This window comes from Xiphophorus hellerii, unplaced genomic scaffold (genome assembly GCF_003331165.1).
Source record: "Xiphophorus hellerii strain 12219 unplaced genomic scaffold, Xiphophorus_hellerii-4.1 PGA_scaffold_58__1_contigs__length_500000, whole genome shotgun sequence".
Classification (NCBI taxonomy): domain Eukaryota; kingdom Metazoa; phylum Chordata; class Actinopteri; order Cyprinodontiformes; family Poeciliidae; genus Xiphophorus; species Xiphophorus hellerii.
The window spans coordinates 336,148-359,503 of NW_022587633.1; the positions used below are offsets into that span (position 1 = coordinate 336,148).

Below are 23,356 nucleotides of genomic sequence, written 5' to 3' on the forward strand. Positions count from 1 at the left end.
CTCATTTTCCCAAAGTTCACTCAACTCCAGCTGGAAGGCTGCATCACCTGTCACCAAAAGAGTCTTTTCGCAGTCTGATTCTGCAGTAAATGGGTTGATGAGGAATGTGATCTGAGGTCGTTTCTCTTTCAGGTCACACACCTCAAAAGATTTGCAAAGCAAGGCGTTCTCACTTCTGATGATCCAGAAGCTTCTAACAGGTATGGAGATGTGTCAGGTCTTCCCTTTTAAGATGGGTGGAGAAGAAGTGGAGGTTGTTAACAAGTGTGGAAAAGCAAACTTTCCACCAGGTCAGGAAGCATTTTTAAACTTTCCTCGCAGATCTAAATGAAGTTTGTTCAGATGATTCAACGTATTGACCAGAAACTCCACATCTGAATTGTACTGGGAGTCATGATGGCTTGGATTTTGCTCTTATCAATCACCTGACCCTAAGAGTGATTTCACACCATCCCTGTTTAGTCCGCTTCAATCGAACTCCAGGAAGTCCAGTTTATCTGGGAATGGTCTGAATGAGCAACTGAACTCTGATGCAAACCAAAAAAGCAAACTCTGGTCTGCCTACAAACCGAGGTCTTGGTTCGGTTGAAGTGAACTCTGGTGCGGTTTGAATGCGTATGTGAACGCCAAACTGCTCCAAATACAGGAAGTGGACTACAAAGTAAGGCATGCTGGGTAAATACAACCAAAACAAACGTGTGAGTTTAATGCTACTGGGAGAAATAACTCTATTTTATTTTTTAACAAAGACAAAAGAGAAATTCTATAACCGCTCAAATCTGACGCCACTCCATTTTTGCTTACATTTGGTGAAGAAGGAAGTTGTGTTCAGTGTCTTCTTCAGATGTTTTCATGTTGTTTCCTTCAGTAGTTCTTGTTGTAGTGCCGCCACAAGCGAGGAGGGGAACATGTTTTTAAATTAGTTTGGATTAGTTTAAATTAGTTTGGATTGTTTGACACAATGCAGTGTTAAAGCAAACCGCAGCAGCTGAAAATATAACAAATGTTACAATATTGGTCCGCAATAGAACTGAATCTACCAGACTATCAAAAGAGACAGAGACCAAAGAGATACGTTACTCTTTACAGTGGCTGACGTCTTTACAGTTTCGTCAAAGTTTCTGTTGGCCTGTGGGATCCAAGGTAGTATCTAGTTTCCAAAATGTTCTGGTGTAGTGTGTGTCCCAATTTCTCCCTTTTGACAATCTTATATTATTTTGATATCAGAACCGTTCCGGTTTAAGATTGGGGAGATTCAATATGTTGGATCATCTTGGCCCGATATTGCAATGTGTGTGGTGTTCTAACTCACTCACTCACTCTCTGGTTGCCTGGCAACTCACTCACTCTCTGGTTACCTAGCAACAACTTTTTTTAGTGGCATGCGCAGTAGCTGTTTAAGTTTCTGGCCTCATAGCTGCTTAAAAATAAAGAGAATGCTGTGGAGTGAAAACTGTGGATAAAAGAGGAAAGGTCTTGTCAACAGTTTGGCAGTATTTCACATATTTAAAATAAAAAAATCATCAATAATTATCAATATTGACTCATATTAAATGATTATATTGTGATATGTTTTTTAGCCAGACCTACTTGAGCCTGACCAAAAAGTAGACAAAAATCGCATTATGGGGGCGTGCTGTGGTTTGGAGGCCTTAGTCCTAGACGCGGACGTCGCGGGTTCGAATCCCGGTCCCAGCGACCTTTGCCGCATGTCTTCCCCCCTCTCCTTACCCTCTTTCCTGTCTGCCTACTGTCACACAAAAAAAATGAGCCACTAGCGCCGCAAAAACTCTTCGGAGAAAAAAATGAAACAACAAAAAATTGCATTATGGAGAAGGTACGCGTCTACCCAGTGGTAACCATGGAGACAATGTCACACTGTCATGTAGCCTAGCATGTATGAAAAAACTGGTTAGCATCTCGTCTTTTGTATGTTTTTAAGGCTGCTTCGGTTTTAAGAGGAAACTACTTTTAGTAGTGATATAAATCATGTGGTGTGAATTCAGGCAAAGTCAGTAATTTGATCAATACATCAGGAGGGAGGAGGTTCGGGTCGGTTTCTAAGCTAGCTGTGTCCAACTTCTGTAAATCCCGCCGTCTATGAGCCCCAACCAGGTGTGTTACTTTCACAGACAAATTAGCTCGACTCGAACATAAAGAAGCCATGAATAAACTGGCAAAAACAATTTCAGTCGCTCTGTTCAACACTCTCGTCCCTTACTTCCGACTTCCATCATGGTGCCGCTAATGGTTTAGTGACATAGTTGCAAAGAGAACATTTCTTCATTTTTTATATAATATGTATGCAACCATTTAAGCCTTTCATGTCTCCTTTGCTTGAACTACTTTGTTTGCATTCACTTTATAAAAAAGTAACATTTTATTAATCTGCCCACTAATAAATTTTCCTGTCCTCTTTTCTTCCAAACATCAGGACTGGCAGTAAATGTGCAGATTTGTAATTGCCAGTATTAATTAGCCAGCCTCCGGTGTTTACGTTTATACTCAAATATATGCTAGGTCAACTTGTTCTTTTAAAATAAATTAGAACAGAATTAGGCAGCTGTTTCTGGCACAATATGCTGTTTGTATTTATTAGTTTCTCACCTGCTGTTAGTCACGGTAGGCTGATATTACAAAAAAAAAACTCAGTAGAGTCCGTCACAATTATTCACTCACTTATACAGTCAACTGCTCCCCTTTGATATTGAAATTTCTTTCCTCGTTAATATGTAAACAGATTCACATGACCATGCTCCCCGATGTAAAGGCATCGCAAGCACATGAACAAAAGGAAAACAATTTTCTTATCAAAACAATGCTTCTGTTTATCTTTTGATTGTGAGCCATTAATCCAGTAATGCCGCCTCCCAGCAGGACAAAGAGCTTATTGATTGAATTTTTGTTTTTGTCACTCATTTGTTTTTGTCTTTTACTTCTGCAACCTTGACAGGCTACAGTGTGACAGTTTACCAATTCACCTTTAGAAGAGTTTCTAACCAGAATGATGAATATTCTGTAAGCTGAGTGTTAAGTCTTTAAATCTGTTAGTTATAAAATGAGCAAACACCAAAGTTTTCAAAGGTTACTGTTTTAAAACTGATAAAAATTTATAATCAGAGTATTTTTTCCAGCTGTCTGTATCCAAAGTGAAATGAGCAATAAAAAAAATCTGTTGAAAATCAATTAAAGACAAATTACTTATCATAATCACTAGGATCTAATTACTTATTCTACAAAAGAAGAATCACATTTGCTTGTTACATTTTTTTTGAGAAGCATAATATTTCTCGTTTTTCAAAAAACATTTTGGCGCTAAGATAAGGTGGGGTTTTGCTAGGATCGAATTGGTTTATTTCAGAAAACTGCAATAGAAACACTTTTTTCACATCACACAAGTTACATGATCAGCAACAGGATGTTACTTCTGGCGGAAAATACAAAGACGACAACAGGAAGTGGTGGCAGGCATGTTTTTAATAACTTATTGTGTGAACAAACTTATTAATGTGTGATTTTGTTTGTTATTATTTTCTAATTTATGGAAACACTAGAATTTCAAAATCGTGTATTTTTCTTCAACATTGGTGGAATATTGATAAAGTTTTGCACACACTTGTAATGGAAACGCAGCTATAGATCTTTTGGAAGCAGATATCCATCCATCCATCCATCCATCCATCGTCTTTGCCAGCTTACCTTTGGTCCAGGTCCACAGTTCATTGCAGGGCAAACAACCAAACACACACACACAAACTTACACACTCATATGACCCTGCAAGGACAAGTGGGTGTAGAAAAGGAATGGAGAAATAAATGAAGGGTCAGGCTTCAGATTTCATATCAACATTTCACATATCCATATTGAGTAAAAAAAAAAAAAGGAGCACAGGACATTCAACTCACATTTTCTACAGTTCTGTGTCTGCTGAGTCCCATTCTGAATATTGATAGAAAAAGAGGTTATTTCCCCTTCAGTGTCCTTTATGCTTGAGTTCAGCTGATATGAGATTATTAAATTTCATACTGGAGCTTATAATGGTGGCTGTGCCTGTCATCACAATTGGACTTGCCTGAGGGCAAACAGTAGGTGTGTGGGTGTGTGTGTGTGGGTGTGTGTGAGGGAATAACTTCCCCTGAAAAAAAGAATATGTCCTCATGAAAGCTTCTGCATATCAGCAGTCGCTGCTACTGTACTGCGAAGATGGCATTAAAATAATTCCCCCACATCAGATACTGCCGGCCATTCAGCAATATTCCTAATTTAATTATTTGACTTGTTGCTTAGCCTTATTCTATGAAAGACTGTGAACATATTTTTAACACTTGCCACACATTCTTAATTAGGTTTGGAGAATCTGAGCACTGCAAAACCACAAACTTTTACCAAGTATTTTTGGTCTAGTTTCCAGTTAAAATATCTTAGTACACTTAAAATAAGGTAAAACTAACTTCTAAATAACTTTTCAGCAAGATACAGGAGCTTGTTTTAGGGAAATAATTACTTAATTACAGACAGAGTTGGATATTGGGCATTTACTCAATTACATTTATTTGAGTAAGTTTTATTTGTGTGTGTGTTTGTTTGTTTTTTACTTTTAGGAGTATTTTTACTACACTGTACTTTTTACTGTTACTTGAGTAATTTTATTATGAAGTATTTCTACTCTTAGTTGAGTAAATTTTCTGGATTTTCTACCAACTGAATTAAAAACAAACATGTTTTAAAAAAATATTCACCAGATACAGACACACACCTGCAGTTTCTCTTAAAGTTTTATAAGTCTTTTATTTAAAGAAACTGATTTTGAACATTTTTCTTTTGCCTGATTTTATTTTTTACTTATATGACAATAAAGTAAAGTAATTTCTGTACTTAAAATGCCTAAATTTCCACTTAACCTCATATATTGCTCCGCCTGATGATGGAAATGTAAAAAAAAATATCAAATGATTGATAATTTGATCAGTTACTCAGTACTTGAGTAAACTTTATACCAAATACTTTTGTACTCTTACTTGAATAATTTCTTGGACGGCTACTTTTACTTGAGTAAAAATGTTTTTGGGTTCTCTACCCACCTCTGATTACAGATTATTTTACTCACGAGACATTTTCCCAAAAGTGAAATAATTTGCCAGTGAAACTAACAGTTTTTCACTAATATTAAGAAATGATCTACTTTCACAATGTTTTTATTCATTTATCAACAATTAGTACATTTAGCATAAATGCTGCCTCTCCATCTGATTTCACATTTTCATGAGTTCTGTGGTGGAAAATACAAGTTTACCAGATAATACAAGTTTTTATCACAATCGCCTTTTTATATCCCTTATTTTATATTAATCTCATCAAATTTTACTTCATTTCCACAACTTCTATGTTTTTTTGCAGCAGTGTCTTTTTCTTGGCAGAAACTTTTCCATGTCTTGCTAGCTACGCTACCTTGAGGAGCAAAGCAGATTGATGAATTTGATTGGCAACCAATCAGAAAGATTAGTGAACCGTCACACATATTCCCAATAAAATACATTGAACTATTGGCTTGAAAATAATTTGGTTCTGTACTAAATCTATTACTAATATAATAAATGTGCTACTCCAGGAAGGTCAAAGTTATTTCTAATGCAATATGGCTAGAAAACAAATGCTGTTGTAAATTCAATTAATTCCTGAATGCAACCCAGAAGAGCCATGAATGTTTTTGTTCATTTATGCTTTTTATTTTCAAAACCAACCTCCACCTGTCTGGGTCGCCATATCATGCAGTGGTAATTTTTGCTTTTATCTTAAAAATGAATTACAATAATTCAAGGTTAAGGTGACACTGGACATTAGAAAAATACTCCGTCTCATGAAGGTTTATTGTAAAATCGAGAGCGGCTTCTCGTCCTCACACATTGTGTCTTGTGAAAACAAACGCTGTTACTTATCTTTTGGGACAACTTTAACTTTGAGAACATATAGAAAAACAAGTAAGGTCAAACAAGAGAAGATTAAACAGAATAAATAAGCTTTGTCAGTACTGAAATATTCAAACAGTGCAGAGCTGCAAGCAGTATCTTTCTCCATTCCAGTTATTCATCTTCTTTGAAAATACTGTTGCCTCTTAAATGTTTTATTATATTTATTGTTATAATTTGCTGCAAGCTATTGTTTTAGAGAAAGCTAAACGCCTCTGAAACTTTCAGACTACAACAATCACAAACATGCAAAGTCTGAAGAAATGTGAGCCGAAACTTGAGCATTTAACTAACTTGTACACAAAAATAACTGAAACGTAAAACCTAAAGGTGTCGGAAATCAGGATTTTCTGAAATAAACATGTAATACTTAGAAAACAATGGTCATAATCAATAAGTTACGAAATCTGTTCTGATGAAGCTTGATTATCAGATTAAAAGTGCCTAATAGTTTAAGGTATTAGAAATAGTTTACATTAAATCTATATTTTAATGGTCTGATGAAATATTCCAATCTTGGTTTCTAACGTATTTCCATAGACTTGAAAACATAATTCTAGGCGTAATTAAGCTATTCACTTATATTTTATTGATCCCAGAGGAACAATAAATATTTACAATGAGCAGATTATTTTCTTAATGTACTTTTTTATTGTCTGTTTCTGTACATCCTGAATACACAGTTATGCAGAGTGGATTGGAAAGCAGAAAAGGCCACCAGGCCCATAAAGTCCAAATGCATCATCTCTGTGCCAACGAAAACATTCCCGATAACCTTTATGACTACAGACCAGTCGCTCCGACTCAAGTTGTCATAAAGTGTTTTAATTAACTGGTTCTTCGGTACATTAAATTCAGGCTACTGGCCTCCTTCAATCAATACGCATAAAGGTTCCACAGATGATGGTATAATCCACACCGTACTGAGGCATTTGAAATGGGTCAGTACATTCAATTCATTGTTTATTATAAAACATTATGTACACGGGCATTTTATCTAACCACCTCCTCTGATATTGATATTAGACCTACATCTCTACATAAATAAAAGTTTTGCTTTAAATACGGACATTTTGTACTTCTATTCGGGTTTTTACCGTTTCTAAAAACAGCTGGCTTTTGGCAATAAGTTCATGTTTTTTGGCATCTGGAAAGTGATAATTTTCTAAAACCTTCCAAATGTAACGTCACAAATCAGCAGGCACTGACCTTTCACCTGGTAAGCCCAGCTCAGCCCAGCCCGTTACCTAGCAACCCCAGCAAAATTCCGTCCGTCACCTAGCAACCTAAGCTGCATTCCAGGACATAGTAACACTTTATTCGAAGCGGTGTGCATAAGACTGACATAACATCTGTCATGAACATTAAGAAGTTTTCATGAATGTTTATTACTGTAGTCATTCGGTAAATAATGACACTTTTAATGCAAAGTTGACACTTTTAATGGACTTAATGCAAGTTTTAATGCAACTTTGCTTTGAAAGTGTCATTTAAAAAATCTTAATTTTAAATTTCACGACAGTCAAATATCCACAAAGACTCCTTTGTGTTTATGGCAGTGTCATGTCAGTTTTATGCACACCCCTTCAAATAAAGTGTTACCCAAGGCATTTGCTCAGTTGGTTTTACCACTGTATGCACTCTACAATGGCTGCTGGAATAAAACAAGTGTTTTTTGCTGACTTGCCATCCAGAAATTACTTACTGCATTCTTGTTGGTTGTGCAGGAAGCTCTAGTTCTCCTTTTCAAAGATGTACAGTTGTGTAATTGCGCGTCTGTTAGCAGCCGTTATTTATGTGCGAGTTTAAACTTTGAGTTTGAAAACATAATTCTGGTGTAATTAAGCTATTCAATTCAAACTCAGAAATTAATTTTGTTTATTTGGGTTTAAAGTCACAAGGCTCCCTAAAACTGCTCACTCTGAAAGTAGCTCAAAATAGGCAGGACTGACCAAACTAAATCCCATTATCTAAGTAGTCCACTGCTTTAATAAATATACAAGAATAAGTTGATATGAGTTTATTCTCATAATATGACTATTCTTGTAATTTTATGACTTTATTCTCATAAATTTATTTTATTTTTCTTAGTATGGCTCTAGTACTTTGTTGTAAAACTGAAATATAAATGAAATATTTATAATATTATTTCAAAATTATTTAAAATATTTATCCCTGTAAAAAGATGACCACTTAAGACCTGACTTTTAGTCGCACATTTTTTAGACTGAAGCCAGGAAAAGGCCAAACCCTTCTTGTAAATACACAAGCACACCCACACCAGGTGACACATACAGTTGCAGTGTCAGGCTATGTAAGGTGGGACACATTCCCGTCTGGCAGAAGGACTGTGACAGTGTCAAACCCCGTGGATGACATTGGCTCTGCAGGATTCTGCTCATTTGTCAGCAGCAGGTTAGTCCAGGACATCATGAGCCACTTTCTGGCCAGAGCACAATAAATATTAACCTCAGCCTGCTGAGATGCAGCCGTTTCACCAGCAGCTTGGTCGAATCAAATCTGCTCCAGAAATGAGCGACGGAAGTTTCACATGTCAGGACTTGTTTTGGTGACAATGGCTTTAAGGTTTAAATTTTAGATTTTTAATTGCCTCCCCGTGTTTCCACATGTATTTTTTCCTCTATATAAATACAAAACCAGTGCAGAAAAAAGGCTAAAAGAGGAAGATATTTTAAAACCTTTAGACTGAAAATCATTTTCAAGTTCTAACAGTTTTACAAATATTTAATGATAGATGTTTAATTAATATGAACGCAAGGTACTTCATTACATACATGTTTCACTTCTTTGACACAAACTATGAGTTAATTAATCACACAGTCATATGTCAGCTAGTATAGCATATAGGGCATTTAAATATTTCTCCCAGAAAACTTGCTACGCCTGATGGTAGTTTGGGCGCGAAGGCAGTTTGAGTGAAAAAATGTTTAAAGATGACAGGAAATTTGAAAATATAAGTAGGTAATTGACAATACCAAAGGCAAACATAAAGAAATCCAATTAAAATAAATATAATTTTTTTGACTTGGGTTGTTTTATCCAAAATGTTTGGATTATTTATCTGTGACTTGTTATTTTATTAGCTGAAGTTATTAGCATGTAGACAGGTGAAGACAGGAAGTAGTTAGAGTCTGGGTGAATTAAATAAAATAAAAATAAAAGACATCTGACCTCATTCTCCCTATGCATTCACATAATAACCATACAGTGTTCCAGCCGTTTCATCACTCTTTAACCTGTCTTTGGTTGTTACTGGTGCATGAAAGAAAAACAACTAATTAATAAATAACGCTGTTTTGCGGGGTGCAAGTAAAGCCTGGTGCCCCGCCAGGCTTATAATACTCTGAGAACACATTCTCAAAGATCAATAAACTTTAAATTCTAATAAACATTTAACACTGGAAGTGGAAGACATTTTAAATGTCCAGAATAAATAAACAAAACAGAAGAAACTGCAAATAAAATGAATTATGAAGTTCTTGTAAACAAAATTATCCTTCAAGCAAATGGCAAGTTGAGACCAAAACACCAAACTGAAGACTTTTGTTATCCACGTTTTGGTAGAAAGAGAGAAAAGAGAAACATGATAAATCATGCAAATGGAAATTATTGAGCTCCTTTTATTTATTATGCACAGTAATTGTTTATTGTGACAGGCCTAGCTGTGTGATTCAATATTCTTCTAATGCGCACTAGTTGGGCTTATTTAGTAGTATAAACAACCACGCAAAAACAAAAAAAACGTTTTCAGCAAAAATTCTGCTTTGTAAACGTACCTAAATTTTGTAACTTCAGTAAATTCACCTTATTGAAAATAGAAACTGTGAGGAAAAAAACAACATTTTATCAATGATCTCCTTTCAAAAAGTGTTTACCTGCTCTGTACATTAGAGAATTACTGCATGCATTTGGCTTTCAAAGGAAGTGATGCTATTAGGAGGAAAAAAAACACGAATCGATCGTTGAAGGAAATGGACAGAGCTAAAATCGAAACTGACTGAGAAATTCCCCTCAAATTACAAGAGTTTAATTAGTCTGAACATTATCACAGGAGGGACCAGGTGAAGAGAAGTTCAGGCATGAAAAGTCTCTGCACATAAAACATCTTGGACCACAACGATGATATCAAAGACAGGGAGCTGAAGCTTTTTTTCTTTTTAACAAGAGAATCGTAGGATTTCTAGGTGCTGAAATTAAGTGTTTGATCAGCTGACATTGTTCTTTAGTGTGTGAACAAGAGGAACATGTGTATAGTGGCAGACATTGAGTAACAAGGATGAGAGGAAGAAACTGCAGGGTATTGAGTGTGTTGTGAAGCGTGGTATTAGAACCAGTATTTTACCACAGAGAAACCTCTGAGCCATAACGACCCGCCAGACTCCCGGGTCCAGCGGATCCGACAGACAGAAGTGATGGCGTCAAACTTTTTATTTAAACGGGGGTATTATGAGTTTTCCATTTTATAACACAATGAAGTAGTTTTGTTACCTGTAGTTGTTTTTTAAAATAACTTGGGGTGTGTTCACACTGGCGCAGTTCAGTCTGTTTTAATCAAACTCAAATCCGTTCAGCTGGAAGGTTTGGTTCATTTGGTGTAAATGAATTCTGGTCCACCTAAAAAACTCCGTCTGTTTGGTTGAAGTGAACTCTGGAGTGGTTCCAATGCATATAAAGTCACAAAGCAGACTGGAAACCGATCCAAAAGCAGGAAGTGGACTGCAGCGCAGGGCGTTCTGGATCAGGTGTGAAAATAATCCTTAAGTTAACGTCAATTTGTCTTTGATGCTTTGAAATTTGGCATCTGTCTCTTTAAGACACTTTCCGACGCTCCGCCTCCAGTTCATCATCACAACAATGCGCCTCCATTATCCCGTTTACAACCGCTCTTAGATGTGAGTAGTTCGTATAAGATCAGCAGACGCTCAGTTCCAACAGGTTTTTGTTAATTGCTGCTGCCGCTGGTCTGAAGGAGCAGCTGTGGCAGACAGCTCAGCAATTTTGGTTTCACTTTCAAAGTTTTTTCAGTAAATTTGTTACATTGTAATTGTGATTGTAACTGACAATCCCAAAAATACAGACAGTTTCACAGGTTTTAAAAGTCATTAACTGGAATTTATCAAAACAATAATAAATCAAAATTCTTCGAATTTATCACAATAAAACTTCATGTGACTGACTTAGGCAGCAGGCCTGCATGAAAGCAACTTCTAAGCTTGTTGGTTTCCATTTACAAGGCTAAACTCACAAAAATAGCCTTTTTTAAACAACTTATTAAAATGTCTACTTGCACATTTAAATGTGAAATGTATTTTTAAGAGTTTAAAATTATTTATGTGCATCTGCTTTTTATCAGACAGCTGTTGCTTCAGACAGGTGAGCATAATCAGGTAGAAAACATGCCAAAATTATCTATAAATGGAATATATTCCCAATGTTGATGTTACAGCAGGTTACCACTGCTTTTAGTGTTTTTGACTTGCACAACAGTGGAGACCTTTTAAAATAATTTATGTGCATTTTTACACCAGTCATTTTGAGTAAGGTTTTCCTTCCCCTTAAAAGCCCATTTACATTTGGATTAATGTATTCCTAAGAAAAGTAAGACTCCCAAACTGACTTTAAATGTTTTTCTATAAGCCAGAACAAACTAGAAAGTGAGCATTTCCTATGAAAATGCAAGTGTGAATGCTGAATGCTTTTTTTTTAAAGCCAACTGCTGAAGACTTGCAGAAAGGTAAGAAATTGTCCATGCAGTGTGAAAAACCCACAGAAAAGCCAAAATTAGCTAAAAAGCTAAAATACTAATGATAGCAAATAGGCTACCATTAGCATGCTGGGTTACAGTAATATATTCCATGAAATGTAAATTAAAAAAAAAATACTTTTCTCACTACTATGCATGTTGATTTTGAAAAACATTAGAATATGACCTCTTTTATCAAATCTTCATTGTGTTTAGATCATGGAAGTTTATCTTAAATTGATGAATACTCATCATTATGTATGGCTAGTAAGAGAGTGGTGCTAATAACGCCAAGGTCATGGGTTCAATCCCCATACTGGCCAATTGAAACATTAAGTCTTTTGGAAAAATCAACCCTTCAAAATGAAAAGTGGCTGGAAAATAAAATCAACACGTCAAAATACCAGAAGGCTTTAAATTAATCCATTATGCACATTGATTTTGAAAAACAAAATACTAGAAAGTGTGCATTTCCTATGAAAATACAAGTGTGTGCTTTTGGTGAAAATGGCAAAAGCAGTTTAAAGCCAACTGCTGAAGACTAGAAGAAAGGTAAGAAATTGTCCATGCAGTGTGAAAAACCCACGTAAAAGCCAAAATTAGCTAAAAAGCTAAAACTAGCTAAAATACTAATGATAGCAAATAGGCTACCACTAGCATGCTGGGTTACAGTAATATATTCCATGAAATGTAAAAAAAAAACTCATATAAACCCTAAAATTTGAAAAGGACAGAAACGTTCTGCTATTCCTGATAAAAAAGGTGGGTGAATGAAATCCAAACCTTTTATGGTTCTTGAGATCAACATTTGCTTGGAGGCATCATTTAGCACGGTGACTACAAAAAACATGAGATTGTGATTGAGATTGTAAGATGATTATTTTTATGCTACCTCAAAAAAGGAAGAAAAGAAAAACTCTGATTAGAATTGATTTATTGTAAAGCCGGAGTCATATTTGGTTTATGCTAAAAGATTCAAGCTAAATTCCAGCTGCTGAAGCTCCAGTTTTATTTGTTTCACTTGTCAGAGTGCTGGATGACAAATTGAATAACACAGTAGATGATGAAACATTAAAGTCGGTGGAAAGAGAAAAGATTTGTAGGTTCAGCAGCTGCCTGTCTGTCAAATCCTTTTCTGTGATTCTTTTTGCGCTCAGTGGAGCAACAGTGGCATCTACACCGAGTTACAGCCTCCAAAAAGATTAATTCTTCCTTTATGGCAGACCGAAACAAAACTAAACAAAATACAAAGCAGTGTGATGCTTTCTTCTGGGCCTGTACAGAAAAATCTGATTGTTTTGTGTTTTTTTACAGGGTTCCTACACATTTTTTGATGCCAAAATTCCTTATTTTAAGGAAAAAATGTCTAATTCTCTTTACTATTTTAAATCATTTAAAAATTTGTAAGATTTATTAGGTGGTGTACATAACACAAATTACTAAATCTCAAATTACAGTGGAAACTAAACCAGTCATGATAGATTTTACTGGACGATAAATTGTCCCAAATATCATTACAATAAATTAGAATATTGTAATTTCATTTAATTTAATAATAATAAAATAAAAATCCAAGTACTTCCAGACCTGTGACGATAAGTTTAACTTTATGATAAAACAATAATATTATTATTGTTTGTGAGACAATTTTTGACTAATATATTGATAATGACATAATAACTTAAGCTCCTCAAAGATTAATAAACTTTAATTTTGTACTGGAAGAAACTCTATAACATTCAATTAAACTCCAGTGAATTTTTGAATGCATAGTGACTGACTAAGATAACTTTAATAAAATAAATTATTTGGATTTAGCTTTTTTTTAAATGCATTTATACTTAATATATTCAATAAAAACTAAAAGATTGAGGCAATGAGTTTACTTACTTTTTTAAAGTAAAGAGCAGTAATTAAGTTTTACAGTGTAGAACATTTATAACATAAAAGTAAAACGCTTTTATGGCTTCGATAGAAAACCTTTCGACATTATCTTCAGGAAAGCCACTGAATTACGACTTGATGTCACAATAAATTTCACTGGATGATAAATTGCTGAAATAATTATTCCGATAAATGATATTATTGTTTTGAGACAATTTCCAATTAATGTTAAATACAAGAAAGCAAATGAAATTGAAATAACACACAATCAAAACCATAAATAAAACAGATTACGATGTCTCTGCAAACAAAATTGTCCTTAAAAAATATTATGGATGGAAGATTTTTAAACTAAATTAGATGAACAAAAAATAATAATCAGACAAATAGGTGAATGGACTGATTATGAAACCAGACATTTAATAAAACCAAGCAATAATTTCTGTTCTTATAAAGATATAGAAATTACATTTTAACTTCTCTGCAGTATTTCCTGATTTAATTGGATCATTATTGTGTTGATAGATGATTTTTTTTTCCGTCATTGCTTCATCCTGCCTTTAAAGAATGGAATTATGGGTATTTTTCTCTCCATTTTTCAGTCTTTTTTTGCATAGTGTCTCCATCATTTCTGCCTTTGTCTCTCTTCAGTTCCAACTTGACCCCATCTGAACTTTTTCAACCAGACTAATAAACCCAAACATGAACTGGAGTCAGTTTTCCGGCTCAGAGAGCTTCATCTTTTTCAGCTGAAGCATAAAAAATGGAAAATCCTCGAATGCAGCTCCTATAGATTTGGTGGAGATTCTCTGTTATAATAGAAACAGGTTTAAATCCCTTTCAGATGATCCAGCTGCAGTGGAGTAAAGGAGATTAGAGACAAACGGATCCCACGTCCATCTTAAAATCCTCACAACTTCAAATTTTAAGTATTTTTCTTAATTTGAATTTAATTTATAGGGTTAAAATTAAGGAAAAGTGTGCAGAGGTCATTAATGAGGATTTTTGATTTATTGCTTAATTTAGCTTTGAAAAAAAAACCATATTAGCCATAGAGGGTTAAAATGCCAGTCGATCTTTTTCTTTAGCAAAAAGCTCCAATGGGAATCATGGTGTTTGCCTACACTGCCACCTAGCGTTCTTTTTTATTAGTATATTTATATATTCATTTAAACAGCTTATTGTGTCTTTAAATCCTGTTTTTATATCGTTTCTGTCAGTTATTTCTTTTTAATGTTTCTTTTTTGGTGCTGTGTGTATTTGGTTCTGTCTTGTGAATTTTATATTGAAATATTTGTTTTTTGTGTTTACTTGTCTTAGGAAAAAAGGATGAATTTTAGTTATTGTGCAAATTTACTGCCATGAATTGTGATAATGTTGATTAATGTGAGCTGTCTTAATCAAATCAATTTAATAAAAGAAAAAAAAAAAAACAAGCAAAAAACTGATTAGATAGCTGCGTCAAACCACATATGAATGCTAAAACCAAACCAGGAAAAAACAAAAAACACGTGACCTTAATAAAGCCTAAAAGTACAAATCGTGATTTACAACTTAAAAAAATAAATATGTACTTTCAGAAACCTGTTACGTCCCGCTACTCTCACCCTGGCTCGTTCTTATTAATTTTTTTAATGCTGATTACGGGAGAGAAGGAGCCGCAACGAAGTGGGTAATAATTTACACAAAAATTAACAAAATAAAGAAAACTAAACTGGGCACCTGACGGAACACAGCGTGGCGGGGCTGACCTCACCTTGACCAGCTGGCATCCTTTGGAAAAGGGCGATCCCTCATTCACCCGCCGCTCCGTTTAATAGTTTTTTTTTCTTTATCTTTAAATATATATATAGCTTTTTCTCTTTTCCTAAACGCACCTCTGGTGATTTAGTCGGTGGTTGATCTTGGCAGGCGTGTAGCTCCCCGGTGCTAAAATGCTTTAGCGTCCAGCCGGTTTTCCCAAAACAAACCCAAACAAACTTCATCCCGGCCAAAACTTCCGACGCTCCCCTCTGGGTGGATCCGTCCCGAGGTGAAGGTCCTTTTTTTCCGTCCAGAACCTCCCGCACCGTATTCTTAATTAATTTTTCTTCGCCCAAAATCTCCGCTGCTGCGGCAGCTTCGTAGACGCCACCATCACTCATCCATCTCAGGTGCGCCACCAGCCCAGCTACACCTGGGCTGGCTGAGCCCCGCCCCCACCAGTGAACCGCCAAAGGTGCCAACAATAAAAACAAAAATAAACAATCAGGAGGCGGAAGCAAAGTGTGAGCATGTAACAAACCCTAAATCACTGGATACTGTCTTTAAATGTCAATAAATACTGAAAAAACAAACTCAAGTTTTGTCTAAATTGATTTTTTATGGTAAACAATTTGACACATAAATTGATCATGATTAATGCAGCTGTAATTCAATCTGCATTTGTAATATTTTAGGTGCTTCTAGATTAATTTTGTTACTTTCCAGACAAAATTGAGAGCTTTGCATTTTTACCAGGAATAAAATGTGAACAGGTCACGCTGCAAAAATAAATTAAAATAAAAAGAATGTTGAAAGAAATAAATTACTGACCACCAGGGAACAAAACTGTATATTTTTGCTTTCATTGATTTTCCATCTAAAGTGTAGTTTAATTTGTAAATTTTATGTCAATTTGCTACAAAAGTAAAAAATAAATAAAAGTTGAAAGGAAATCCTGTAAATCTTCAGTAAAATGTTTCAAACTCCAGTGAAAACAACAACAAAAAATATATATATATATGAAGAAAAGAAACCTTTCAAATTTATTTAAAAAACACCTTTATTAAAATAAATGGTAAACAGTTTGACAAATTTTCATTCAGGTAAAGAAACTCAGAGCAAACGATGCTTTCTAGACAGGGAGAGTTAATCTGATAACTTTATAATTTTTTTTATTGGACTTTTCAACTTTAATAAAAAAAAAATAATAATTTAAAAAGAAAAAAAACACTCAGCCTGAAATTGTTTACGTTGGACAAAGATGTGTTTTAGCCAAAGAAAGTTTCCTTCACATCTTTAGCTCCAAGTTCCACCTGTAAAGTTCTCCTTCTCCTTTTTTTAGCGTCTTTCCAGATGTTGCTGGGAAATGAATCCGTCCGGGACGGGATGGCACCGACTCCGTCTAAAAAGAGTTCGGTCTCTCTGTGCTCCGATGCTGCTGAGCTAGCTTACCGTAGCCGCCTCTGGCCGGGTCGTAGTCCTGCCTGTACTCATCCCTCACCTGAAGAAACCAAACACAACCAGAGGCGACATTAAAAACACAACAACGACTCAGACAGGATATTTTACTACATTCAGGTCTGTCATTACAACAGGTTTTACTGGATGATAAATTGTCCCAGAAGTTACTGTTATAAACGATAATGTTGTTGCTTTGAGACCATTTCTAAAGTAATATAATGGTTAAAGTAATTCAGGAACACATTTTTAAAGATCAATAAACTTTAAATTCTAATGAACATTTAAGTTCTTCTTACTTGTCCTCCAGATTTCCCGCGGCCGTACTGCCTGCCCTCCTTGAAGCCGGCGTCCCAGTCCGTCCTGATGATGCGATCGTCCAGCCGTGTGCCGTTAACAAAGCGCATGGCGTTCTCCGCGTCTCCCCGTGTGTAATATCTGATACAACAGCAGCTAAGGCGTGTGTCACACACACACACACACTCTGAGTTTAAATTCGTTAAAACAGTCAGGCAAACACATTTTGGGTGTGGAAACTTCCTTTCTTTTCTCTGTTTGGCACATTAAAATCTGAAAGGATACTCTACAAAACAGAATCCACAAGCCGTCTTCTTGATTTTATCCAGGCCTATGATGATGCGCTTCACATCGCCACATTTAGAAAACAGTTCATGCACCTGTTTTCACAACACAAATCGAAAATAAATAGACCTGAAATGTTTTAATGAGACTTTAAAGTCAGATTATAAGTGAGGGTTGTACCTGCTCCTCGGTGGTGTAGAAGGAGAGATTCCCCACATATAGAGTATTGCTCTGCTTCAGCAACTTCTCCTGTTCATAGCGATTCCCCTACAGCAGGAGAAACAGAAAAAATGTGAATAAAAAATACTCTGAGAAAGCTAACATTTCAAATCCCATCTAAAATGAGTCTCTTATAAATTAAACTGTAGGGAATTAAACAAGGATATCCTAAATCTACAGTAAAATAATGTTTTTCCAAAAATGTATTGAAAAAAAAAGTTTTTAATGCAAGAATTTTATCAAAGTTTTGATTTTATCTATGTGGTTTGTGTTTCTCTGAGGAGAAATTTCAATGTTTGTACATTTTGTGATAAAAAAAAGTATCTTGAACAGCAAAAGTATGGCTAAAAACGAATTGTTTTTTAACTGAGTTGAATTTTTAAATGGAGTTTCTTTATAACTGAATAAAAGCGCAAAATTGGAAAATGTAAATTATAGTGTTTCATTATCAAATCATGGCTGGAAATTACAATTTAAAACAATTTTTCCTTCCATTTGTTGGTGATTAAACAAAAGTAGATGAAGACAGACAGAAGTTACGGAGCAAAATATAACCACTTTAAACACGGTTTGAGTTAGGCACATTTCCTCATATCATGACACATTTAAACAAGTATAAGCCAGTATTTTTTGATTATATGTGCAGCAAATTCAAGCGAATCTCGGGGTTAAACTACATCATAGCAACAACGGCGCTCATTCAAAGACTTTAGCCGTTAGCTTCACAGCTGGCTAACTTGTAAAACAGTTTAAGCTAATTTAACTTCCACGTCGCCGTTAAAAAGTTTCTTCCTCACTCACCTTAAAGTGCTGGTCTCTGTACTGACTGACCTCGGTGTATGAATCGCTAGTCAAAGCGTTTAGCTTCGCGGACATTGTGGAGGAATCGCAGCAAAACGCTCTGCTGCTGTTTTCAACACTCAGAAACGGAATACAAGAATTTCCGGTTCAGGTGTGCGTCAGTTAAAAAGCTCCGCCACCACGGATGGTTATAAACAGCGCCCTCTGCTGGTAGCAAGCTATTACTCCATAATGGGTACTAACGTGATGTACACCGCAGCTATAATAATGTATATAAAATATCTATTACACACATTTCCCGCAATTAATTTTTTTTGTGAGAGAAAAACCTACATTTCCTCCCAGTTAAATTCTCTTTTTGCCCTAAATTTTATTTACATTAACTAGTTTTTCAGCTTGTGTGCCTGGATTAAAATATATCTTGTATGCAACAGCACCATAAACCATTGTTACTCTTTTCTTCCTAATTCATAAAAATATTGTATATTTCAACATTTTAAGATATTTCTGAGGTGTATTTTATCTTTTTATATGTTTAGTGCCTTCAGTAATCTTCTGCTTGTTTCTACTAAATTGTTCTACTTTGACTTATGAACACGTTTCATTTATTTTGATAAATAAATGAAACTTCAGTGTTGGTTTATTGCAAATCAGAAGTGTTCAGGATGCTCTTCCACAATCAGAAGACATTAATTATCCAAAGCTAAACAACGTACATAAAAATAATCACCGGCGCTTAAAAGGAAAGTTAGGGAAACATTTTATTGTAATTACAAAACAAAAATGATTCATAATCACTTGGCCCCTGCCTCAGTTTTACCTGATTTACTGTCAATCAATTGTGAAAGAGGAATGTAGAAATGTAAACAAGTTTTCATGAAGCAAAAATAAACAGATGAAGTGGTGTGATGTCATCCTGAACAAAAGCTGGACTTTACTGCCTAATATCATCGTTTATTACATCATACGATCATTTATGTCCTACTAAAAGCAGAACAGAGGCTCTGCTGGGGTTTAGATTCATTTCCCTGGTTTTGATTTTAATCTTCTTGATCATTCTTCAAAAGTCAGGAGGTCTCCACGTAATGCAGCAGCAATTCTTGGATTCTGAAAAAAGAAAAAAAATACTCAGATAAGAAGAAGAAGCCAAATCTAGATTTAATTTGTGATCTGCAGAGGAAGATCTCGTATTAAAAAGAAAACAGAAATGTAAAACTATTATCTTGCAATGTTTAAATGTAAATAAAATCCTGCTTTTTATAGCATAAAACATGTAAAAGTTAAGCACTAGTCATCTAAAACAGAGTCACAAGAGTAACAAAGTAGAAAAAAATAATCTAACCAATTTGAAATAAGAGATTAATTTAAATCAAATTAGGTAAAATAAAACTATGAAAAAATATAGAAATGTGTGTTAATCTGCCTTGTGAATTACTTAATCAACTTCCAAGTACATAGTGGTGTACTTTACTGCGAGTACAATTATGTGGAAGTTTTAGTATTTTAAAGACCACATTTAAAATAATTAAGTTTGTAACATAGCTATAATTTGGAGAATTAAAATTTCTCCAAGTCAAGCCAGCTGTTGGTAGTAACTTTTACATTTTCTTGGACGGATAATTTTACTTTTACTTGAGTAAAAATATGTTGGATTTGTGCTACTCTTACTTGAGTAAATTTTTTGGTTACTCTAAACATCACTGAAAATAATCTTGTTATTCATTCACTTAAGTTACTCAGATATTTTTACTCAAGTAAAAGTAGAAATACTAAATAATAAAATTTATCTTTATAAAAGTAGTAGTGAAAATAAGTGCGTTTCGCCCAAAATGTTACTTAAGTAAATGTAACTGAGTAATTAAACCCAGTTTTAACATGTAAGAAAACAAAACATACTTACAAATTTCTTTAAAGCCGTGATTTATTTCTACGTCAAAGGTCCGATCTCCTTTCGATGCTCAGCAGCTCCACTTCGAAGATGAGCGTCGCTCCTCCGGGGATCTTCGGCGGAGCTCCCCGGTCTCCGTAGCCCAGCTCCGCCGGGATGACCAGCTTCCTCTTCTCGCCCTCGCACATGCCCAGCAGGCCCTGGTCCCAGCCCTTGATCACCTGGCCGGTTCCCAGGGTGAAGGTGAACGGCCGGTCCCGGGGAATGCTGCTGTCGAACTCCGTTCCGTCCTCCAGCTTGCCGGTGTAGTGCATGTTCAGCACGTCGCCTTTGCGGGACTTGATGGGACAGTTGTCCACTCGCTTCTTGATCCCGATCTGGAGCTTCTTCTTGTCGGCTCCGCTAACCGCCGCGGGGCCGAGGGAGATGGCCGCCATTACAACCAGCAACAGCAGCCGCATGGTTACAGAGTAGGAGAGCTGAAAAAATGTGAAAAAATGAACAAATTAAGAGAGCTAGAAAATCCCTTCATGAAAAACGGATGTACGAGCAGTACGACCGGATGTAGTTCACCACCTGGTGTTACCGGATAAACATCCCGGAGGATATTGGGACTGAACATTTCGGTCTTCTTCTTCTTCTTCTTCTTTAGATTTTAACGGCAGCTTGCATCCAATTATGTTGCACTACTGCCCTCTATTGCCTCCTACCACCTACTCCTCAAAGACTCTTAAAAATCCCAGTGTTTTTTAAAAAACGAAAAATCTTCTTTTTCCCCTCAATACTATTCAGCTGATCGATCACCTTGTCAAATTTCAATTCCCTACTAACACCTATTTCTGTTTTTAATAATCTTCTTTGACTTGCGTATTTCCTACATTTAATCAAAACATGTTCCACTGTTTCTACTTCATCACACCATCTACATAAACCAGTAAGGTGTTTCCCCATCTTAAAAAGAGTTCCGTTTAGGAAACTATGCCCAGTTCGTATTCTATTTATAATTATCTCTTCCCTCCTGTTTAATCCTCTGATCCTTTCTACATCGACTGTTTTTTGTATTCTAAATAAATGTCTTCCTTTTATTTCATTTACCCACCTATCTTCCCATATCTTCTTGCTTTCTTTCCAAATTATACTTTTGCCTTCAGATTTAGATAACTTTATTTGCATATCAATATCATTTCGGTCAAAGAACGTGTTTTCTTTAAAATACAAGTTTGAAAGAATATCGATAGGGACTGTGTTAAAACCGTCCCTATCTTTGTACAGTAAAAAATGAGTTAAATTGTTTTTATAAATACTTATTATTTTGTAAAGTCGAAAAAGCTTGTTTTTTTTACATTTGTATTTTTATGTTGTATGTAATATAATAAAGTTGACTGTTTATACGTCTACTCATTTTAATTAACATTTAATTTAATAATGTAATATGTATTGTGACATTTTTATTATAATTTCATAATGAAAACCAAATAATTGTGTGTGTGTGTGGGGTGTGTGTGTGTGTGTGTGTGTGTGTGTGTGTGTGTGTGTGGGTGCGTGGGTGTGTGTGTGTGTGTGTGTGTGGGTGTGTGTGTGTGTGTGTGTGTGTGTGTATTTCTGCTGCATTTTCCCAGACAGCCTCTGTGTCTGTTGGTTTTTTTAATATTATTCTAGACAATTCAATGGGAACACATTTGTCTAGTTTAGAAAAGAAAAATAACATGAATAAAATATCTTAGCTCAACAATTAAAACTTTGTAGTATCTCACATCAATTAACTCCTGCCCTTTATTCATCAGTTTATGCCTGTTTTTTATTCTCGGCTGCGGATCGAAATATTCCTGACATCCAGCAGGGGGCAGTAATACAACTCAATAGAATGCAGATTACAGTGACCCCGGAAGAAGAAGAAAATTCTCTTGTTGTGTTACCAAACATCCGCTGTCTCTATGTCATTTAAATCCAACTTCAGCTGAAGTAAGTAAAATTTGTACTGACATAAAAATATGTATTATTTATATCCTTAATGAAAACTGATATCACTGCAGGGTTGAAAGAGGTCAAGAAAAAAGGAGAGAAGCAGCAGCTAACCGACTGCGGACAAAATGCTATCTCGCATGTTAGCGTATTTCGTCAACAACCTCCAGGTTATTGAGAAGTTGGCGGAGTCCCGTCCGATCCGGAGGGCGGCTCAGCTTACGGCGTACGCCCTCACCAAGGCTCAGATCGCCGGCCGGGACACTTCGGAGCGAGTCATGCGGTCCCAGACGCTGCGGCAGGTCCGACAGGAAGCCAGCAGAGTCCCCGGCGACCTGGAGGAGGCGAGCAACCGCCTGCGCAGAGTCCGGGAGACGTTCGTGAAGGAGGTGAAGGAAGGATGGAAAGATGGCTCCAGGCGGATAAAGAAGTAAAGGAGACCGGAGGGTTTCTGGGCTGCTGAAAGGACTGATGATTATGTTGAAGTTTAGGTCTGAATGAGGAAATATCAGTTTGATGTGAGTCTAACAATCTGCCTCAACAAAGCTGACAAGCATAACTGGTTTGCACCTTCTCTTGTTTCAAGATTAACTTCACTTTTTTGTTGTTTTTTAAAACACACGGAAATGGTTTTTATTGTATTGGAGAGGGGGAAAACTCTGGATAAACTAATATTGGAGTATTACTACGACGGACATTAAGGACCATGCTAAGAAAAAAGTTACAATAAAATAAAATTTACGAGAATAAAGCCATGATATCGATATACCGTCTGATATAAGCCGTGATAATGAGAAGAGTATCACTTTATTCACACTTTTACAATTGAAACATCATCAAATGCCTTTAATTTAGGGACTTTCGCTCCATTTTTATTTATAGCCACCTTAACCTACACATCTTTTTTTTTTCTTCACTGTGAAATTCAAAAACAGGCTGTCCTGCCAAAGAGCTTCGGCAGCTCTGTACTCGTAAAACATATTTGCTGGAAACGTTTTTAAATGTGTAAAGATGTATCTGTATGTATATATAATAAATTTATCTGCCATTACAGTTTAAATAAAGACTCTAATTTATACCAGATTATT

The 23,356-nt window shown here is 35.6% G+C and overlaps 3 protein-coding genes across 3 annotated transcripts; 1 reads left to right on the top strand and 2 right to left on the bottom strand.

Annotated features, from left to right (window-relative positions):
* Nucleotides 1–16,400: 16,400 nt before the first annotated feature.
* Nucleotides 16,401–18,576, bottom strand: ncbp2 (nuclear cap binding protein subunit 2). Its single transcript, XM_032557306.1, has 5 exons — nucleotides 18,419–18,576; nucleotides 17,579–17,665; nucleotides 17,399–17,493; nucleotides 17,116–17,254; nucleotides 16,401–16,859 (listed from the first exon to the last, which is right to left on the bottom strand). The coding sequence occupies exons 1-5, from the start codon at nucleotides 18,491–18,493 to the stop codon at nucleotides 16,761–16,763; spliced, it is 495 nt and encodes a 164-aa protein (XP_032413197.1). The 5' UTR covers nucleotides 18,494–18,576; the 3' UTR covers nucleotides 16,401–16,760.
* Nucleotides 18,577–19,040: 464 nt separating this feature from the next.
* fkbp2 (FKBP prolyl isomerase 2) lies at nucleotides 19,041–22,618 on the bottom strand. Its single transcript, XM_032557308.1, has 3 exons — nucleotides 22,507–22,618; nucleotides 20,319–20,785; nucleotides 19,041–19,525 (listed from the first exon to the last, which is right to left on the bottom strand). Exon 2 carries the CDS (start codon nucleotides 20,765–20,767, stop codon nucleotides 20,351–20,353), a length of 417 nt encoding a protein of 138 aa, XP_032413199.1. The 5' UTR covers nucleotides 20,768–20,785; nucleotides 22,507–22,618; the 3' UTR covers nucleotides 19,041–19,525; nucleotides 20,319–20,350.
* ncbp2as2 (protein NCBP2AS2) lies at nucleotides 22,140–23,351 on the top strand. Its single transcript, XM_032557309.1, has 2 exons — nucleotides 22,140–22,268; nucleotides 22,340–23,351. The coding sequence occupies exon 2, from the start codon at nucleotides 22,397–22,399 to the stop codon at nucleotides 22,700–22,702; it is 306 nt and encodes a 101-aa protein (XP_032413200.1). The 5' UTR covers nucleotides 22,140–22,268; nucleotides 22,340–22,396; the 3' UTR covers nucleotides 22,703–23,351.
* Nucleotides 23,352–23,356: the final 5 nt, after the last annotated feature.